The sequence below is a fragment of the Pelophylax lessonae genome, assembly GCF_965119305.1.
Source record: "Pelophylax lessonae genome assembly, chromosome: 10".
NCBI lineage: Eukaryota > Metazoa > Chordata > Amphibia > Anura > Ranidae > Pelophylax > Pelophylax lessonae.
In genome coordinates this window covers 230,452,752-230,475,460 of record NC_138777.1, presented here as the reverse complement: position 1 = coordinate 230,475,460, position 22,709 = coordinate 230,452,752, and the positions used below count along the sequence as shown (strand labels likewise).

Here is a 22,709-nt window from a genome sequence, read left to right as displayed (position 1 = left end):
CAGCCTAATGCTCCACCTACCCTCCTCCACCCCCCAGGTATGGCAGCCATCATGTCAATAATATAATTTCATTTCTTTAAGCATTCTTGTCCTTGAATGAGCATATTGATTTGCATCATACAATTAAAGAATTAGTCTTAATTGTATATATGATGGCAATAATATTTTGGACCTGCTTACCTCATATATGCTATATCGCAATAATCCAATGAAATAGTAAGATTACTCCAATCTTATAAGATATTTGGACTTGTGTTTGCTGCCACTGATTATTTCACCTATTTGTATGACTCTGGACGTCCTAGTCATTATACAAATAAATGAAATATTCCTATAATTACAATCACTGGCAACAAACACAAGTCCAAATATCTTAGGCTGCACTAATGGGCACTGGTGGACACTGATGGCAACTGATGAGGCTACGCTGATGGGCACTGATACACTGTGGTTGTGGTCTGTGGTTTACAGATAGATGACAGGGCGGGTCATAAACAGGAAGGGGTATGGCCTTTACAGGAAGGGGTGGGTCATATTTAAATTAGGGGGTGCAGAAGTTTAGTCAGGCCTAGGGCAGCATGAAACCTAAATACACCACTGGTCTCAGTACCGATTCTGTGTTCTTCAGGCTTCTGTGGGCCTTACACTTGAGGGCATCTCAGACCTGATCTGATGCTCCATGCACCCCTATGGAGCAGCGGATGTCAGCGGTGACATGTCCTCTGACACCCGCTGATATCCAATCCAATCTAATCCTGTCCGTGAAATCCAGACGGCTGGAAACCCTATTTTCCATCTGTCTGGAGGATCGGATGAAAACAGGCAGTCCATTATCATCCGATCTCCCCACAGAAGAGAGCGGGGATCTGACAGCTCCATCTCTGCCGATCCCCACTGTGCAAAACTGAGTCTGCCGGGCGGAAAGCCCGTGTGGAAGGACCCTTACTAAAATTGGTGCACACAGATTCTGGAGCAGCTGTGCATGGTAACCAATCAACTTCCAGGTTTTATTGTCAAAAGCTTAATTGAACAAGCTGATTGGTTACTATGCACAGCTGCACCATATTCTGTGCGCTTCAATTTGAGGCAGGCCATACACGGTGCAAATTATTCCTGCAGCAACAAGTTGCAGGAAAGTAGTTTGCACAATTCCTCCATCAACACACACAATGCTGACAAGGGAATCCTCCATCAACACACACAATGCTGACAAGGGAATCCTCCATCAACACACACACAACGCTGACAAGGGAATCCCTCCTCCTGTCCTGGCGGAACAGTGAATATCGCTAGCTGCTGATAATCTTAAGACGAGTTGATCGATTAACTTGGTACATTCAGCTTGCCCATTAACGGTTCGAATCTCGGCCTGTTCCTACTGAACCGCCCAAGATTTATACAATGTATGGCTGGCCTTAGTAAATCTCCCCTTTAGGAGACACAGTTGCTGCAGGACCTGAAGGTCTTTTCATACTTGAGTGCCCCAGTTTTTAGAGCTCCTGCAGTACCAATGAACATATCAAATAAGTGCAGGATTCTCTGTGTACATCGATCTCCTGCCGCCAGTTCACTACTTTGAAACTGGTTTGCTTTAAAGTGGTTGTAAAAGCTGACATGCATTCTATCCATGAAGGTAAAAAAAAAACCTGTTTACGGCTTCCCCCCCTCCCCATCTCAATCCAGCGATGTGCACGAGAGCAGCGGCCCTCTCCCTCCCTATTGGCTCAGACACAGCAGTGGGAGCCATTGGCTCCTGTTGCTGTCAATCACACTCAGGGAGGAGGGTGGTGCTGAGCCCTGCTGTGTGTGTGTGTGTGCCTGTCGATGGACACCTAGAGCGTGCACAAATGCTTCCATAGCAGCTTGCTTTGGGGGCACTCAGCAGGGGGGGGGGGGGGAGCCAGGAGTGCCGGTGTCCTGTCAGAATACCGCTACCCATCAGAAAATGTAACGGAAGTGACGTTCTGAGAAAAAAAATTACAGGAATGCACCGGGGACCCTAAAAGAAGATCGGGGTTGCTCTGTGCAAAACCATTGTATAGCATTACTTTTTTTTTTTTTTCTATAAATTACAATCTTTAGAATCACTTTAAGGTGCTTCCTTAACCTAATGCACAATAATGTTAAATTAATACAACATACTGTATAGCCTGAATGGGCCCCAACAAGGGCATTTGCAGCAAATCACGGGCAAAAAAAAAAAAAAAAACAACTGTTTACACTGCTGCTTAATTGAATTTCTCATTAGATAAGGCATTTGGGAAAGGGGTATTCATTGCAAGGCTGTATTATAACAGTGAATTTTTTTTCTCTCTCCATAGAACCCACTGAAGTAGTGTCTAAGAATGCTTCTGTCCCTGAAACGACTGAGCTGACTACAGACCAGAGAGCACCCACCATTGACAACTCGACAAGAGAAGATTCTGGATTCTTGTGCTGGAAGAAAGGATGTAACCAAGTGTTTAAAACCTCTGCTGCTCTACAAACGCACTTCAATGAGATTCACAACAAACGTCCCCAACTGCCAGTTTCTGACCGCCATGTTTACAAGTACCGCTGCAATCAGTGCAGCTTAGCTTTCAAAACTATCGAGAAACTTCAGCTCCATTCACAGTATCATGTGATTCGTGCAGCTACCATGTGCTGTCTTTGCCAGAGGAGCTTCCGCACATTCCAAGCCCTTAAGAAGCATCTAGAGACCAGCCATCTGGAGTTGAGCGAGTCTGACATCCAGCAGCTGTACAGCGGCCTTTTGGTGAATGGAGACCTCGCAAACATGGGAGAGACCGCAATGTCTGATGACCAAAGCATGATGGTAGACGATGACAAAGAGGATGAGAGTGATCTGGAGGACAAGCAGAGTCCCACAGGAAGCGATTCAGGTTCCGTACAAGAAGACTCTGGTTCTGAACCCAAACGAGCCCTTCCTTTTCGCAAGGGCCCAAATTTTACCATGGAAAAGTTTTTGGACCCCTCCCGACCCTACAAGTGCACAGTATGCAAAGAGTCGTTCACTCAGAAGAACATTCTGCTGGTGCATTACAATTCCGTGTCACATCTGCATAAACTTAAAAGAGCCCTGCAAGACTCAACCACTGGGCAGCCAGAACCCACCAGCAGTCCAGATAATAAACCATTTAAGTGTAACACGTGCAATGTTGCGTACAGCCAGAGCTCCACTCTAGAAATTCACATGAGGTCCGTTTTACATCAAACCAAGGCTCGTGCAGCAAAGCTGGAAGCAGCAGGTGGCAGCAGCAGCAGCACAGTTACCTGCAATAGTACTTGCTCATCTGCAACCTCCACAACCACATCTAACCCCGTCACCTGCAGTGTCACCACCACATCAAGCTGCACAACCACAGCAACCAGCTCCAGTGTTGTGAGCCAAACGCCCACTGAACCTGTAATCAGTGCTGGCACAAGCAACCTGATCACTCCTACTGTCCCCTGCCCACCTGAGCATAAAGAAGGGAATCGTAAGAAACTGGCAGACATGATAGCCTCCAGACAGCAGCAGCATCATCATCATCACCATCATCAACAACAACAACAACAACAACAGCAGCAGCAGCAAGCCCAAACACTGGCCCAGGCTCAGGCACAAGTGCAAGCCCACCTGCAACAAGAACTCCAACAACAAGCTGCTATTCTGCAGTCTCAGCTATTAAATCCCACTCTACTTCCCCACTTTCCTATGACCACAGAGACATTACTTCAGCTCCAACAGCAGCAGCACCTCCTGTTCCCATTTTATATACCTAGTACAGACTTTCAGTTCAACCCAGAGGTTAGCTTGCCCTTGACCAGTGGAACCCTTACATTGACGGGAAGTGGCCCTAGTTTACTGGAAGACCTAAAGAATCCACTACAACTTTCCCAACAGGCACACCCTCATCACCAACATCTCCTGCAACAACAGTCAAGCCAAATGTGTATGTCAGAACCACATTCCACTCTCCTGCAACCTCCAGAACTAAAGAACAAATCTGCAAAGGAAAACCTCAAGGAACTAAAGAAAGAAAAAGAATTCTCAGAAAGAAATGATGAGACTACAGTGGTAAATGAGTCGGTGCCCGATGGTCTAAAGTGTAAAGATAAGAAAGAGCCTACACCCAGTTCCAGCTCTGACTGTACTCTTCTTCCACCTCGTATTGCATCAGATGCTCGAGGTAATGCCACCAAAGCCTTGCTTGAGAATTTTGGGTTTGAACTTGTTATTCAGTTCAATGAAAACAAGCAGAAAGTGCAGAAGAAAATTGGGAAGAATGAACAGACTGACACCTTGGAGAAGTTGGAATGCAATTCATGTGGGAAGTTTTTCTCCAACATCCTTATTTTAAAAAGCCACCAGGAACATGTCCACCAACGTTATTTACCATTTAAGCAACTTGAGCAGTTTGCAAAACAGTACAGAGACCAATATGAAAAGCTTTATCCGTTGAGACCCCAAACACCAGAGGCACCTCCACCACCCCCACCTCCACCGCCTCCTCCTCCTCCTCCAGCAACCCCACAGCCAGCTATCACACCAACTGTTACTACTACTGCTCCTCCACTCACCCCACCCAGCATTTCACCTGCACAGCCATCGGTGTCTCTGGCTCAACTTTCAATGCCAATGGAGTTGCCTATTTTTCCACCCCTTATGATGCAACCTATGTCATTGCAAACTATGCCATCACAGCTGACACCTCAGTTGACTCCAGTAGAAACTCTTTCTGCAGACTTGGCCCAGCTGTATCAGAATCAACTAAATCCCAGTCTTCTACAACAGCAGAACAAAAGACCACGTACCAGAATCACCGATGACCAGCTAAGAGTATTACGACAGTATTTTGACATCAACAATTCCCCGAGTGAGGAACAGATCAAAGAAATGTCTGATAAATCTGGATTACCCCAAAAAGTTATCAAGCACTGGTTTAGAAACACCCTTTTCAAGGAGCGTCAACGAAACAAAGACTCTCCTTATAATTTTAATAACCCCCCCATTACTAGTTTAGAAGAATTAAAGATGGACTCTAGACCTCCCTCACCAGAGCCTCAAAGGCATGAATATTGGGGAAGCAAGAGGTCTTCTAGGACACGGTTTACAGATTACCAGCTCCGTGTTCTTCAAGACTTTTTTGATGCCAATGCTTATCCAAAGGATGATGAATTTGAGCAACTTTCCAACCTTTTAAACCTTCCCACGCGTGTTATTGTTGTCTGGTTCCAAAATGCACGGCAGAAAGCAAGAAAAAATTATGAAAATCAAGGAGATGGCAAGGAAGGCGAGAGGCGTGAATTGACAAATGACCGGTATATACGCACTAGCAACCTAAACTACCAGTGCAAAAAATGTAATTTGGTCTTTCAGAGGATCTTTGACCTCATCAAGCATCAGAAAAAACTGTGTTACAAAGATGAGGATGAAGATATGCACGACGACAGCCAAAATGAAGATTCTATGGATGCCACTGATATGTTGACACCTTCAAGTTCCTCATGTAGCACCCCTATGCCCTATCAGACCTATAGTACTGCAGCCACATCATCCACAAATGCTGCTAGTTTCTCACAGCAGATGATGGATATGGAAGATGCGATAATGTGTAGTTCCAAGCTAGAGGCTCTAAATGATGATAAACCAAAGCATTATGAAATTCCAAGGACACAGCAAAACCAAACACAAGAACAGCCACTGCAACCAAAGCAAGAGCCACAGCAGCCTCAAACCACACAATCGCAACCTCCACCACCAGACCAATTGGAACAAAAAGTTACTGCAACACCACAGAAACATCTATCCCTATCATCTCCATCCACACAACCTTCCCACTGCTCCTTGACACAGTCAAGTCCCAATGCGGCTCAAATTTCACACCACCCTATGAAGCCTCTTCACTCATCAACTCCACAGCAGTTAGCGAATTTGCCTCCTCAGCTAATTCCCTATCAGTGTGATCAATGCAAACTGGCCTTCCCATCTTTTGAGCATTGGCAGGAACACCAACAGTTGCATTTTCTTAGTGCTCAAAACCAGTTTATCCATCCTCAGTTTTTAGACAGACCAATGGATATGCCCTTCATGCTATTTGATCCCAGTAATCCATTACTAGCAAGCCAGCTGCTTTCTGGAGGACTTTCTCAAATGCCAACTGGCTCAGCTACTTCTCCTTCAGCACCATCATCCACAATGAACACCTTGAAAAGGAAGCTTGAGGAAAAGGCAAACGCAAGCCCGGGGGAAAACGATAGTGGGACTGGTGGAGAAGAACCTCATAGGGACAAGCGTCTGCGAACCACAATTACGCCAGAACAGCTGGAAATCTTATATCAGAAGTATCTGCTGGATTCTAACCCAACACGAAAAATGCTTGATCATATTGCCCATGAAGTGGGTTTAAAGAAGCGTGTTGTTCAAGTTTGGTTTCAGAATACTCGGGCAAGGGAAAGAAAGGGACAGTTTCGAGCGGTTGGTCCAGCCCAAGCTCATAGGCGCTGTCCATTTTGCAGAGCTTTGTTTAAGGCAAAAACTGCATTAGAAGCTCACATACGATCTCGCCATTGGCACGAGGCAAAAAGAGCTGGCTATAACATGAGTTTATCTACAATGCTTGTTGACTGTGATGGCACTTTGCAGTTGAAAGGAGATCTTTTTGACAATACTTCCTTTCATAACCTACCCCATAGCAGCAGTGACGGACACTGCATTTCCTTGTCTCCGCTGAGCAAATCTATGGATCTTTCGCCCAGAACACTGCTTAGCCCATCTTCTATTAAAGTTGAAGGGTCTGAAGACTTTGAAAGCCCCTCGATGTCATCTGTCAATTTGAGCTTTGATCAAGCTAAGTTGGACAATGATGACTGCTCCTCTGTGAATACTGCTTTAACAGATACAACAACAGGAGATGAAGGAAATGCAGACAATGACAGCACCACAGGTATTCTTGCTGAAACAAAATCTGCATCTATAACGAGTGAAGGCTTGCCAAAGTCTGCCATTATGGCAATGTCTGAGTATGAGGACCAAATGTCTTCTGGTTTAGTCAGCCCCGCCCCGAGCTATTACAGCAAAGAGTATGAGAATGAAGGCATTATTGATTATAGTGAAACTTCCAGCCTTGCTGACCCATGCTCTCCTAGCCCAGGTGCAAGTGGTTCAGCAGGCAAGTCAGGTGATAGCGGAGACCGCCCTGGTCAAAAGCGTTTTAGAACGCAAATGACTAACCTTCAACTAAAACTTCTTAAGTCCTGTTTTAATGATTACAGAACACCCACCATGCTGGAGTGTGAAGTTTTGGGCAATGATATCGGACTGCCAAAGAGAGTTGTACAGGTCTGGTTTCAGAATGCCCGGGCAAAGGAAAAGAAGGCTAAACTAAACATGGCCAAGCACTTCGGAATAAACCAAACCAGTTATGAGGGACCCAAAACAGAGTGCACTTTGTGTGGCGTGAAATACAGCGCGCGTCTGTCTGTGCGGGATCATATCTTCTCCCAGCAACATATCTCCAAAGTTAAGGACGCTATAGGAAGCCAGTTGGACAAGGAGAAAGAATACTTTGATCCAGCCACTGTTCGTCAGTTAATGGCTCAGCAAGAGTTGGATCGCATTAAAAAAGCCAATGAGGTTTTGGGTCTGACCCCTCAGCAACAGGCTGTATTTGATAACCCTCCCCTTCAAGCACTCAATCTTCCAACACCCTACCCAGCTCTCCAAGGCATCCCTCCAGTACTGTTGCCAGGTCTCAGCAGCCCAACTTTGCCAGGATTCACTCCCTCTAACACAGGTGGGCACAAGATAAGAGCACTTGGTAGTGAAAGTGTGCTGGTGTTAGGGTAAGAGAGACATGTTGGCCCTTCAACTACACTTAAATCCTATAGAACATGAATTTCACATTTTGTCATTTCTTAAAAATATAAAATTGTGTTTATTTATTTACCAGCCAAAGCTCTTATCAATGTCTAATTCAGAGATTAGACATTCAAATTGCCAAACAAGTTAATTTCTAACATCATATTTTATAATTGCATACCAAGCCCCAAAGAATGCACTGGATAGAACTACTAATTGCTTGACATAAACACATGTGCTATTAGTAAATCAGATCATGAAGAACACACGAGTGATAACTTCTTTTCACATCATGAGTTGGCCAGGAAGAGACCTTCCACCGTTAACCAGTGGTGATCTGAAGAGATTTTGTAGGATTTCTGTGTTCTTTTGTACACACAATGATAAATCTTATTAGCTCCTAGTAACATCAAGTGAATTCTTTAGATTTGGTCATTTTAGTCTCTTCATACAGAGTATTTGTTTCATAGAACACCAAGGCACTCTAGCAAGTTCTGTATTTCAATTAGGAAAGCACCACCCTCATAAGAATATTATGTGCCCAATGGCAAGGCAGGTCAGATGTTGTGTAAGCCTTATTATTCTAATAGATATATATATATGTTCTGTGGAATTTATTATCTGGAAAGTCCTTACTGTTTAAAAGGAAGGTCTGGTAATAAATATTTTTTCACTGAATGACTTTAATAGATGGAGAAAAATTAGTCTACATGTTTGGATTTTTTTTGTTGGTCCCTTTTTTTATTGAGTTTATGAATGACTGAAGTGAGATTGTGTTTTTAGCAGAAATGAGAAGAATGACATGTGGTAATTATATCTTTAGTATTGGCGATGTTTACTGCATCCTAAGCTAACCATAGACGGTTCGAATCTTGGCCTGTTCAGCAGGGACTGGCCGACATTCGAACCATGTAGGGGCAGGCTGATTGTACTCCATATGATTGATCAATCAACTTGGCTACAACCATCATGTTGGATTTTTTTGGATGCGATTATTGGCAGCGGCTGTAGCCACTAGCAATATTTCTTGTGTTCTCCTGGCTGGGACGGCTCCCCCCGTCGGGAGAACAGACTAGCTCCACTGGAGGCATTCCCCCATCAACATTGACCGCGTTAATGGGGAATCAAGCAACTTTCTTTCCTGCAACCTTTAGTGGCAGGGAAGAAAATTGGTCCAGCGCACTTTCCAGAATTAGGAAAGGTCTAACTTTAAAGGACAAATTTAAAGTCAATGTAAATTTTAAGAAGAGTATGATGAGTGGGAGTCACATCAAATATAGCAAAATAGCTGTTAGCTCAATAAAAGAAATAAGACATCTCAGAGGTGTTACTTTAAGCGAAACTACCAAAGCATATGGGGTTGATTTACTAAAATTGGAGAGTGCAAAATATGGGGCAGCTTGTTCAATTAAGCTTTGACAAAGAAACCTGGATGCTGATTGGTTTCTATGCAGAGCTGCACCAGATTTTGCACGGTCTCTCCATTCAGCCACTTAAAAGTGAAGAAAATAACCCCTACTTTGAGGTATTGGGGAGCATGTACCAGTGTAGGTAGTTGCTCATTGGCAAAGCACTGTCACTGGGGAAACTGGCTTTAGCTACATTTAGCTTTGCCTAGCCCTAGAGCAACTTGGCACTTAGACATGGTTTTCCTTTTTTGTTCCTGGTGGCTGAATGGAGTAGTGGGGGATTGGAGGAAAGGCTAGTATGTGCTTCTTGGGAGGGGGGGTAGTAAAGCAAACCTGGTACACTTTTAGGGTTATATGAATACAGATTCAAGGACGTTTGTTGTAAACAGAGAAGCAAAATAAGATCCATGGATGACCCAGAACTCTTGTAGGGAGTCAGATATGGGCACTCCACACTAGATAGTAACACCCCTGTTATGTATGTATCACACCACAGTTTTCATTCTTTGCACTTCACAAACATCATGTAGGGTTGGCCCCTTTAGGAATAATAATCACCCCCAGACTGCCCTGATTTTGAATGATATGCTCAATTCTACAGATTGCAATCTCTATCAGACCAAAGCTGACATATTTTGTAATACCCAATGATGACTTTTGCAGCCTATTGTTCCCGCCCCACATTGGTCACTGCCAAAACTTATCATTACATTTTTTAGGGTTCTCCAGACAATAAGTGAGTGAAGCAACAAAAAAACACATAAGCGCCTGCCAGGTGTCTTTCCTGCTTTCACACCCTATCCAAAATTATTAAATATTCTGAAAAATCTTGGAGGTAGCTCAATATTTCAGCCTTATACTGCCATTCATTGAGTGCCCTTTCCACACGTCATTATCAAGTTTGACTAGAGTACCAGCATTATGGAAATACTTATTGGCATTATGCCCAGAACAACAAAATGCATCTAAAACCAATTTTTTTCCCAATTGGATAGAGTAGAGAAGGAGTCAAACCTCTGTTTATTTATCTCACTGGAAAGATTTACCCATTTGCCCTGGTGTCCACTGTTCTGTATTGTGTCTTAAGAGTGGGACTGAAAGGAAATCTTCCCACACAGACCGCAAGAAAAGAAAAAAAAAATCTGGAGTTTTAACCATTCTGTTGTGCTGAAGAATAATAATAATATACATATCGTGGACAGGAAGGGCAAAGCAACCAGTTTACTCTATTGCACTCCTTCCTTCTGTCTTGAAAGGAAGGCATGCATGGTCTCCACCTCCCAAGAACCAGTGTTCATCGACTCTGGACATTGGAAAAAAAAGCTCTGCTGGAACCACCCACCAGTGTATACATATATAACCCTGCCAACTCTATAAGCCTCTGTTTTTGGAGGATGGGGGATGGACCCCTTCTCCTACTTAAGAAGATTTATTTTTTCTATTTTCCACTACTTTTATTTTTCTCCTTCGAATGGCACTTCTATCAAGACCTGACTGCCTAATGCCTCATTAACTAAAAAACAAAATCAGTATCTTTCTATAAACATGGCAGGCTATTTACAAAGGCAAAAGAAAATCGTTTGACCTTCTCCAGACAATTAAAGATGAAACCACCTTGATTGCAGTTTGATTGGTGTTATATTTCTAAGGGTCCTTTCACACGACCGGACTGATCGGGTCCACCTGTCAGTTTTTCAGGTGGACCCGATCAGACCCTCCAGTCTCCTCTATGGAGTGGGGTGTCCGTTGACACCCTCCAACATCCAAGTCGCTCAAAATAGACAGATGGGGATCCCTTCCCCATCCGTCTGGCGGATCGGATGGCAGTCTGGTGTAAACGGACAGGCAGTCCATTTACATCTGACTGCCCATAGAGGAGCGCAGGCTGTGTCTGCTCTACATAAGACAGAGAGATTCCCCGCTGAGTAAGCAGACTCCAGCGGCGCCCACCCTATGTAGAAGGGGCCAAAGTCCACTTTGCGCCAAAGGTTTGAAGCCAGCTAGACACAGATAAGATATGACGTAGTACATGCTTTCCAGTTATAGCCTAAATAACGTTTGGTGTTTGGATGTGTGTTGTATTTTTAGACTACCTCTACTTTCTTTAAACTGTTCCTTAATTCTAATTCGCCTGTGTAATTCTTCTCTTTTTGGTTCTTTTTTTTAGCTTTAAGTTCTCCAAAATCCAGTGTAATGGGAGTGTCCAACACCACCGTCCCTTCCCCTGGCCTTCCAACTTCTGGACAACCAAATAAACAACCTCCCAAATCACTAAGCCCTACCATTCCATCACAGACTCACCCATTACCTGCATCCCAGTCCCAAGAGTTGCTGAAGGAAAAAGAAAGTGAGAAGGTGAAAGAGAAGGAAAGGGGGAAAGGCAAGGGAGATCCATCATCTGTGCTCAAAAAAGAAAAAGCAGAGACTCTAGCTTCAACATCCAGCTCGATGCAAGGCATGGAGTATATAGTTGACTCATCCCAGCTCCAGGCTTTACAAGCAGCTTTGACATCTGATCCATCTGCCCTGCTCACCAGCCCTTTTCTTCCATACTTTGTCCCTGGGTTCTCACCCTACTATGGCGCTCAGATCCCCGGAACCTTGCCAGGTGGTTACCTGCAGCCAATGTATGGGATGGAAGGTCTGTTCCCATACAACCCTGCTATCTCCCAAGCTTTGATGGGGCTTTCACCAGGCTCTTTACTTCAACAGTATCAGCAGTACCAGCAGAGCTTACAGGAAGCACTTCAGCAGCAGCAGCGGCAACTCCAAATGCAGCAAAAACAGCAGCAGCAGCAACAGCAACAACACCATCATCATCATCAAAGACTGCAGCAGCAACAACCCAAAGCAAGCCAAACCCCAACTCCTTCTGTTGTTTCCCCTTTAGAAAAACATCCTGCCAAAGACTCCCCTAAGATGGAAGAGCAGAATCCTGTGGCCCATGAGGTATCGCACTCAAACAAGCCTCCAGAACATCAAGAAGCAGAAAGCCAAGTTGCGGATTGTCTCTTGGACCCCTTTATTGTCCCAAAGGTGCAGTACAAGTTGGTCTGCCGGAAGTGTGAGCTGAGCTTCAGCAGCGAGGAGGCGGCTATCAGCCACCTGAAGTCCCTCTGCTTCTTTGGCCAATCTGTGGTGAATCTGCAAGAGCTGGTGACATGCATCCCCACTGGTGACTGCAGCGGCTCGTACCGCTGTCTAGGGTGTGAGGCCACGCTATGTGGGGGCGATGCACTACGTCAACATCTGGAGTCACCCTTGCACAAACACAGAACAATCAAAAGAACAGCAAGAAATGCCAAAGAGCACCCTAGTTTATTACCTCACTCCGCCTGCTTCCCCAATCCTGACACCGCATCTACCTCTCAGTCTGCTGCTGACTCCAAAGCCAGCCTGTCACCCCCTTCCCCCTCTGCTTCTCCCCACGTCACCACCAAGTCCTGGTCTCACAGTACGCCCAGAAAACCTCCGCCTCCCCCCACGCTCTCCTCATCTTCAACAGTTACCTCAAGTCCGTGCAGCACCTCAGGGGTTGCGACCTCCTTTCCAACAGACGTTTTCTCTGAGGAGTCTGACTCGGACCTCAGCCAAAAGTCTGACAGGGCGGGAAGTCCACTAGGCGCTCCTGAGAACCCAAGCTGTCATGAGGATGGCTCTCGAACTGCTGTGGGAGTGGGTTCTTTACGATTGTAGACTTCGGAGATGGACGATGATGAAAATAATAATAAATATGAATTTTAAATAATAAAAAAGATAAATAACAAACCAATTTCACAAACAAAAAAATACTGCAATTTCCAAAGCTTCTAACCAAAAAAAGGACCCCTTCCCTTCCCCAGTATGAATTTCTTCATTCCTACACCTGCCCCTCTGCCCTGTTTTCCCCTCTACTGTCACATTGGGCCCCTTTCACTGGGAACTGGGCCCAACTCCATTTTGTCCCCCTTTTATGGAGTTTGGTCACCCGGAGGTGACAGCCCTTCTCTGCTTACCCTACGAAGGCTTTGTTAAGAAAAAAACCAATGGAATTATTGTGTTATTCTCAGGTCAAATGTTCACACCGTGTTCTGACTCTGGTCTTGGAATTTTATATATACATATATATGGATAGGAATATATATGTGTGTATATATGTATTTATTTTATTTTATTTTTTTCTGTTCAGTAACTGAATTTTTTTTTTAAGTAATTGCTAACTTAACCGGTCAGAAAAAAAAAAGATTCAGGACTGGGTTTTAAAATGATAATAAAAAAGAAAACAAAAAAAAGAAAAAAAAAAAGCTGCCTCCCAAGGGACGAAACGTTTCGGGTGGCATTCGTAATTTATAATTTTCACATCCGGGAACCACAGCTCCAAAAATATATATATATATAAATATATATACTTTAATGAATTACGAACAGACTTTCTATATTTCTTGTAGATGAGGCCATTGAATCAAGACAGTTTTCAGAAATGGATAAGATCCTTTGTACTTTTTTCTTTATGGTGTCCATATGACGTTACTCATCAAGCCATTTGTTTTTCCCGGTCACAAGGTGGCCGACCCAAACACATTGTCAAGCTCAGTAACCCTTAGCTCTTTAACCAAAAGAAAACCCCCCTTCCCCCTCTTTTTTATTTTTGTTTTTAACTATAAATATTTTTCAGAAAAAATTAGCTCTTACCAGCAGGGATCTGTCACTGCTACTTAATTTTATTTACGTTTTTTATTTCCCAATGGGACAAATAGCTCTTCATAGCCTGCGTTTAGCAGTGCTGTACATAGTGTGTTACAGGCACATGCCCCGCCCCTGAGGAGCTTATTCTCTCAACAAATGCCGATGTTGGGATTTGGGGAAAGAGGGTTTGCTGGTAAAGGTGTATTATTCCCTGTTGTTTGGTGTTTGTATTCTGCACACTTACCCTGACCCCAGTGTTACCTGTTGACTCTGTTTCATGTCAATAGACAGAGGTCTGTTCTGTTAAAAAGAGAAAAAAAAAAAAAGTGGAGAAGAGTTAACCATTTGTATGTGTATGTATACATGTGTGTGTATATGTATGCATAGATACATGGTCACACACCGACGTGTGCACACACATTTAATTTCTTTTTTTTTTTTGAATGAAATCTGATGCTTTAAATAAAATCCAAAGATAAGCCTCCCTTGTGTCTTGGCGCGGAAGGCTTTGTTTGACTTGACGTGTTTTCTATGTTCACATACTTTCGGGAACTGCTTATGGGTCATGTGATCAAATGGAATTTGGCAGAAAAACACCCTGCTTTGTATGTCCTGCTATATGAACCAATTATGCCACTACACAACAGTCAAATTCATAACCTGCATAAAACCTTCTAGGGCAGGGGTCTTCAAACTATGGCCCTCCAGTTGTTCAGGAACTACAATTCCCATCATGCCTAGTCATGTCTGTGAATGTCAGAGTTTTACAATGCCTCGTGGAATGTGTAGTTCCGCAACAGCTGGAGGACCGTAGTTTGAGGATCCCTGTTCTAGGGAAAGGAAGTCTGAATTGGTATAGTTGCCTGTTCTAGGGAATAGAAGTCTGAATTGGTATAGTTGCCTGTTCTAGGGAATGGAAGTCTGAATTGGTATAGTTGCCTGTTCTAAGGAATAGAAGTCTGAATTGGTATAGTTGCCTGTTCTAGGGAATGGAAGTCTGAATTGGTATAGTTGCCTGTTCTAGGGAATGGAAGTCTGAATTGGTATAGTTGCCTTGAGTCACTACAGGCAGTCCCTGTAGAGAACCTGCCAAAACTTGGCTTATGGAGGAACCGAATATTCAAGTTTAAATTATAACTGTGCAGGGCTTACTTATTTTATTTGAGATGGACACTCTAGCGGGATTGTTAGGGACAGTTGCTGCCCTTCCATCTGCCTTACCCCCCCCCCCCCCACTCAGTAGGTCCTCAGAAGATAAGAACCTGTGTGTGAGGTCCAACAGTTGAAAGGCCAGCTTCGACTCGGTCAGAACTCAGTTTGCCTCTAACATTTTACAGATCTACCTATGGGAGTGGAGTGTTATCAATATTATTTCACCAAAAAAGGCATCATTCCCTCATATAAATAATATAAGGTAGTGAGACAGTAAATGGCTTCAAACATGCTTGGGAAAAAAAATAAAAAATCAAACATAAAAAAAAAAAAAATATGGGCAGACTCGATGGACTACTTAGGCTTTTTCTGTATTCACTTTTCTATTTTGAATAACTATATGATAATGGGACTCTTTATATGCCACCACATTATTACATCGTAAAAAGCTAAATTACAAAAATATATTATTTCAAAATAGTTAAAAGTTGTCTTATAAAACAAATAGTAACCACTGAAGGGCCAGGCCTTTTTCTGAGACTTGTTGTTTACAAGTTAAATTTGCATTTTTTGGTAATAAACTGCTTAGAACCCCCAAAACATATATATTATATATATATATATATATATATATATAAATAAATAAATAAAATGTTTGGGGTTCTAAGCTATATATATATATATATATATATATATATATATAATATATATATATATAATAAATATATATTTTAGCAGAGACCCTACAAAATAGTAACCACTTAAGGACCAGGCCTTTTTCTGAGACTCGTTGTTTACAAGTTTAAATTAGCATTTTTTGCTAATAATCTGCTTAGAACCCCCAAACATATATATATATATATATATATATATATATATATATATATATATATATATATATATAATGTTTGGGGGTTCTAAGAAAAAAAAAATATTGTATTATATTTTTTTTTTCTTTTTTTTTTAGCAGAGACCCTAGAAAATAAAATGTCAGTCATTGCAATATTTTATGTCACATTGTATTTGTGCAGTGGTGTTTTACGTGCAATTTTTTTTTTATATAGAAAATACACTTTCATGAATTTAAAAAAAAAGAAAAAAAAAAAAAACAGTAAAGTTAACTAAATTTTTTTGTATAATGTGAAAGATGATGTTACGTCCTCTAAAAAGATACCGAACATGTCATGTTTCAAAAATGCGCACACTCAAGGAATGGCGAGACACTACGGTACTTAAAAAATCTCCATAGGCAATGCTTAAAAACATTTTTACAGGTTACCTATTTAGAGTTACAGAGAAGTTCTAGCACTGGAATTATTGCTCTCACTCTGACAATTGCGGCGATACCTCATATGTGTGGTTTGAACACCGTTTACATATGTGGGCACAACTTATGTGTGTGTTCGCTTCTACACGCGAGCTCGGAGGGACGTGGTATTTAAAAGTTTTTTTTTCCTATTTATTTCACTTTTTATTTTTACACTGACCCTTAACATTTTTTTTGGATCACTTTTCTCCCTATTACAAGGAAATTAAACATCTCTTGTAATAGAAATAAGCATGACAGGTGCTTTTTATTGCAAGGTCTGGGGTCAAAAATACCTCACATCTCACATTTACACTTAAAAGCAAAAAAAAAAAAAAAAAAAATGTCCCTTTAAGGCTATTAGGCGGAAGTGACCTCAGAGGTCGCTCTGGTCCTCCAAGTGCATACAGTCGAGTGGAGGCTATCTTGCCCACACTCAACTTCCTACCCATCACTCCAGGGGAACGGATTGTTTCCCCCCTTTACCGACTGCGCCGGTAAGTGAGGAAACGACCTGGAAGCCACGGGACCCCCTCCCGTGGCTTCCCGGTCATTTCCTCACTTACTGGCACCTCTTCCACTGCCTATAAAAGTGATCCCATAGCAAATCCGCCACCAGAACCACTTTTATGTGAAAGAGGATCGCTCACTGTATAAACAATACCAAGGTTATGACAGCTAGCTACTGCAATACCCACGGTATTTAATGTCAAACTAATGATGTATATGTACAGTGGGCGGACCGGAAGCGGTTAAAAACTGTTTATCATAGTTGACATGTCCAAAGGTAAAAAAAAAAAAAAAAATCAATCAACTTTGTCATGTATTCTCAAAACTTAGAGCGATAGGTCAGTGTACATAGGTTGACGCATTTCGCAGGATCACTCATTTCCTCAGGACCTCTGGATGTATTCAAATACATATGAAGGCTTCATCTTAGTGAACTCAACATACAGAGATATGGGAAATGATTATCAACATTGACACACACACACCTACACAGGTTGAACTGGATGGACTATTGACTTTATTCAACCTTAACTACGAAACTATGAAAGCTGTGAAAACATATACAAAAACTATGAGATATATATATATATATATATATATATATATATATATAAATCAAATAAAATCAAATCAATGAATTGTGTAATTAACTATTGAGCACATTGTGTGTATTAATATTATAAAAATATATATATATATATATATATAATGTTCGCACAGCTTCTTTTTCCTTTTATGCATTTGAATACATCCAAAGAGGTCCTGAGGAAACGGGTGATCCAGTGAAACACATCAACCCGCGTACATTGACCAATCTTTACATTTTGAGAATACTTGACAAAGTTGGTTGGTGTTTTTTGACCTCTGGGAATGTCAACTATGAAAAACTGTTTTTAACTACTTTGGGTCCGCCCTATAGCAGTTTTACGGCTACAGGGTGGTAACTGTGCACCAGAACATGTTTATATACGTGATTGGACTCTTTTGGGTAGGGGGTGCGCATGCACTCCACCGGCAGGTCGCTTCGGCTGGGATTACATTTAGCAGAAGTCGAATGGTGAGTTCACGGCACCAAACATCTGCCGGCAACTGCCGATTGTTAGCCAGAATGGGGATCTGCCTATGAAAAGAAGGCAGATCGCCATTCTGGCAGGGGGGAAGGGATGGAATTTGTGCCCCTGCAAAGCAAGGAATAGATTTCATCTTTTGCCCCTCACACAGTAGAGTAAAACACCCCTTCCCAGCTAGTGTCATTAGTAGAGTGACAGTGCATATTTTTTAGCACTGAACACTATATTAGTGTCACTGGTCCCCAAAACGTGTCAGTATGTCTGCCACAATATTGCAATCCCGCTTTAAGTTGCTGATCACCACCATTAGGCCCCGTTCACATAGCAGCAACGCTACTTCCCGGGGCGACCTCCGAGGTCGCGGCGCGCTGCTCGCCCCGCGACCTCGGAGCGGCCGGCACGGACTTCATAACATTGAAGTCTATGACGGTCGCTCCGGGTCGCCCCAAAGAAGCTCCGGACCCTTTTTCTAAGTCGGAGCGACTTGTGTCGCTCCTATTAGAACGGGTCCGCAGCTTCTCTATGGAAGGCGACCTACAGGTCTTCTCACAGGTCGCCCCAGTTCGAACGGGGACTTACTAGTAAAAAAGAATAAATAAATAAAAACATCCTATAGTTTGTTGATAAATATACAAGTATTGGGATTTTTTTTTTTTTTACCAAAAACATGTAGCAGAATATTGGCCTAAAAATACGAAGAAATTAGATTATTTTTCAATTTTTGTATTGGATAAGTTTTATAGCAGAAAGAAAAAATAATAATAAATAATATATATATATATATATATATATATATATATATTTATTTATTATTTTTTTGTTTTTACTTTCTGCTATAAAACCTATCCAATACAAAAATTGGAAAAAAAAACGAATTTCTTCGTATTTTTTTCTATTTTTTTTTTTTTTTTTTAAATGGTCATTTTTTTTGTTTATAATTCAGATATTATAATAAAAAATGCAGAGGTTATCAAATACCACCAAAAGAAAGTTCTATTTGTGGGGGAAAAAAAAGGACTTAAATGTTACTTTGGTACAGTGTTGAATGACCACACAATTGTCAGTATAAGGAACATTGCCTTATCTCAAAAAATGGCCTGGTCATGAAGGAGGGGTAAATCTGGAGGTCAAGTGGTTAAACTATTTGTCTTACAAGACCTGTTTTACCTATTGTGAAGGAATATATTTTTGTAATAAAGCTTTTTACGATGTAATAATGTGGTGGACCCTCTGAGGAGTATGTAAAATCCCATTATCATACAAGTATTCTTGAATTAGTTCAGAAACAGCTTATTCTATAGTTCTGTCCTGGCAGGTTGCTTTATGAAGCATTACTACAACCCAAAACAGTACATTTCCTACACTGCAAATATTTCCCACAGGATTACAGCGTTTCCCCAAAAATAAGACCTACATCGAAAATAAGACCTCTCTCGGTTTTCTAGGATGGCTGCAATATAAGCCTAGTTGAAGTCCTTGTAAAATCATGTAATCCCCTCTGTAAAAGGAGTATATAATGTCCAGAGTGTGTTTTTATGTAACATTATTGTAGAAAATAACTTATTTACAGCGCCGCTGGGCGCTCATATGACCCGCCGGATCACTCCTCCCGGCTATCATCAGTGGCCCCTTCCTTTCCGTTGCTCGGAGCAGGGCTGATGTCAGCGGGGATCCCGGCATCTTTGTCTGCAGTGCTCAGGGTGGGGCTGACGTCAGCTGGTATCTTGGCATCTCCCTTTGCAGTGCTCGGAGCGGGGCTGGTGTCAGCGGGGATCTCAGCATTTCCCTTTGCAGTGCTCGGAGCTGGGCTGGTGTCAGCGGGGATCTCAGCATTTCCCTTTGCAGTGCTCGGAGCGGGGTGACGTCAGTGGGGATCTCAGCATTTCCCTTTGCAGTGCTCGGAGCGGGGCTGGTGTCAGCGGGGATCTCAGCATTTCCCTTTGCAGTGCTCGGAGCGGGGCTGACGTCAGTGGGAATCTCGGCATTTCCCTTTGCAGTGCTCGGAGCGGGGCTGATGTCAGCGGGGATCTCAGCATTTCCCTTTGCAGTGCTCGGAGCGGGGCTGGTGTCAGCGGGGATCTCAGCATTTCCCTTTGCAGTGCTCGGAGCGGGGCTGACGTCAGCGGGGATCTCGGCATCTCCCTTTGCAGTGCTCGGAGCGGGGCTGACGTCAGCGGGGATCTCGGCATATCCCTTTGCAGTGCTCGGAGCGGGGCTGACGTCAGTGGGGATCTCAGCATTTCCCTTTGCAGTGCTCGGAGCGGGGCTGATGTCAGCGGGGATCTCAGCATTTACCTTTGCAGTGCTCGGAGCAGGGCTGACGTCAGTGGGGATTTCAGCATTTCCCTCTGCAGTGCTCGGAGCGGGGCTGACGTCAGCGGTGATCTCAGCATCTCCCTCTGCAGCGCTCAGAGTGGGGAAGAAGAGCTCCGGCGTGTCATGTGAGCACCCAGCAGCGCTGTAAAAGTATTTTCTACAATGTTACATAAAGACACACTGCACACATTATATAATCCTTTTACAGAGAGGAATAAATTATTTTACAACGACTTTAACTAGGGTTTAATTTTGGGGATTACAGAGATGGTGACTCCTGGGCTGATAGGGAGGGAGAGTGGGAGAAAAGACAGGGGATAAATAAAACATCCCCCGAAAATAAGCCCTAATGCATTTTTTGTAGCCAAAATTAATATAAGACCCGGTCTTATTTTTGGGGAAACAGTCATCTCTCTTAGCTTTACTTGGAGAAATATGCTACCCCCCAAAGATGATCCAACTGCTAAAAGCCTTTCCATAATCTGCCTGTGCCTAAAAAGGCTCCGAACTATGCAGAACATTCCTGGTACGGCTTTATCACAGAGTAATGCAAGCATTTCCTATCAAGTAGGGTGTAAAGTACATCTTACTAGCATGGAGGATACATACAGACAAGCAGCCATTTTCCTAGTGGACTGTAAAAGGTCAGATTAGGTGAACTTGATACTATCTATTTTTAGGGGCACATAAAAGTGTTGATAAATCATTTTTTTCCTTCCTGCATCCTAACTGTACAAAAAATCAGAAGCAGGTTGCTTGTTACATGGGAAATGCAGAAATTCTACAGTTGGGCACTTCATACATGAAACCTATAAAGGAAACCTGGCATTATATAAGCTTAAAGTGGTTGTTACCTTAAAAAAAAGATCCTGTTTCCTTATAGCAGGTTAAACAGCAAAGTGCTTGTGCGGTCTAATCTGCCCCTATGGAAACTGTCAAAAACCTGGCTGATTCTGCCACTTCCTGTGTCCCCCTCTCTGTGCTGACCACGATAATCATGGCTGCTGAGCCCTGATCACTGTGGTCTGCCTGCGTGCCACCGTCATCCACTGTCTCTCCTCTCTGCCTGTCAGCTCGGGAGTCTGTGTCTCTGTCTCCGCCCCCCGTTGCTATTAGAAAATGCCACTGCCAGCCTCTCTCTTTTCAGCTGCCATCCTGCACTGTATAAGTGTTTGTTAGAAACTAAGCTTCTTAATACCTTTTTTTGCTGTAGCTTCAGGCCAGTCACGTGACTCCTGAATACTACAATCCAGGGTGACAGCGAGAGGGGCTGAGCTGCTAGCTTGGCGGTCACCTGACTACCGGCTGACGTCAGAGGGAGAGCTCGGTTCCTCCCGCTGTAGCCCTGGATCGTAGTAGCAGAGCAGCCGGGAGTCACGTGCCCGGCCTGAAGATACTTCACAAAAAGGCATTTAGAGACATCGATTCTAACAAACACTTATAACAATGCAGGATGGCAGCTTAAAATAGGGGGGCTGGCAGCAAAGCATAATTTAGGGTTACAAACCCTTTAAAGAGTGCTATTGCTGACCAACTAAAATGCTTGTTGTGTTGCCATTATGTAACCCAATAGCTTTAACCCCTTTGTGTCTAAGGATAAAACAAACCTAAATGCCCAAGCACAATTTTGCAACTTTGACATGTGTTAGTGAAACTGTACATAGCATCACAATTACTCTGTGCATCCGCATCCAGGTGGAATATGCTGCATTTTTATAGGACAAATTGGGCTTTCATTTGGTTGTAAATAGTAACAGATATCTCCTGATTTTGTTTTTCATTATCAAAGGAAAACTGGCTCAACATAGTAAACTAATACCATAACCTTCCACCAAAGAACAACCCAAACTAAAATTTTCCTGCTCCCGACGATCGCAGCGATACCAAATAGGTGTATGTACCCGGAGTACAGCCCAGAAAAAATAGTGCGCATTTTGCCTTGTTTTTATCCTGCATAAAACACACTGTCACAGATAAAAAGAAAAAAAAAAAAGATCATGTAAAAAAAAAAAAACAGTGACCCTGACCTTTGACCCTGACCCAAACAATAACCCTGGCACTGACCTAGAGCAAACCTTGATTTTTTTTTTTTTTTTAGGAGAGAGAGAGAGAGAAATACTGAGTATCTCTCCCCTCCATTCACAAAGAAAAAAACATGGGGGCGGGCTTCACAGTGATTGATCACTGGGATAGCCAATCAGAGGGTATCACAGTGATCAGGTGACCCGGAGTCGGGAGATCCGGGTCCTAAACATTAGTACCCGATCATTAGTATGGGGTCGGGGGCTCTCAGTGAGACCCCGATCTCTGTGCTAGGAGGGTGCAGCATGGTGTGCTCCAAGCACAAAAAGGGAGATGCGCAAATATGCGGCCCCACTGAGAAAATATATAATAATATTTGCTTATGGTCGGCATGAGGGCTTAAAATGCTATTCTCT

At 42.9% G+C, this 22,709-nt stretch overlaps 1 protein-coding gene across 6 annotated transcripts in view; it reads left to right on the top strand.

Annotated features, from left to right (window-relative positions):
* ZFHX3 (zinc finger homeobox 3) overlaps positions 1 to 14,433 on the top strand; it is a 169,005-nt gene extending 154,572 nt beyond the window's left edge. For 5 of the 6 annotated variants that reach the window (XM_082269672.1, XM_082269673.1, XM_082269670.1 and 2 more), the window contains 2 exons: positions 2,322 to 7,778; positions 11,420 to 14,433. In XM_082269672.1, the coding sequence (XP_082125798.1) occupies positions 2,322 to 7,778; positions 11,420 to 12,948 (6,986 nt within the window). In that variant the 3' untranslated portion in view covers positions 12,949 to 14,433. The remainder of the gene's footprint in view (positions 1 to 2,321; positions 7,779 to 11,419) is intronic. The other variant, XM_082269674.1, reaches the window with a different exon arrangement.
* Positions 14,434 to 22,709: the final 8,276 nt, after the last annotated feature.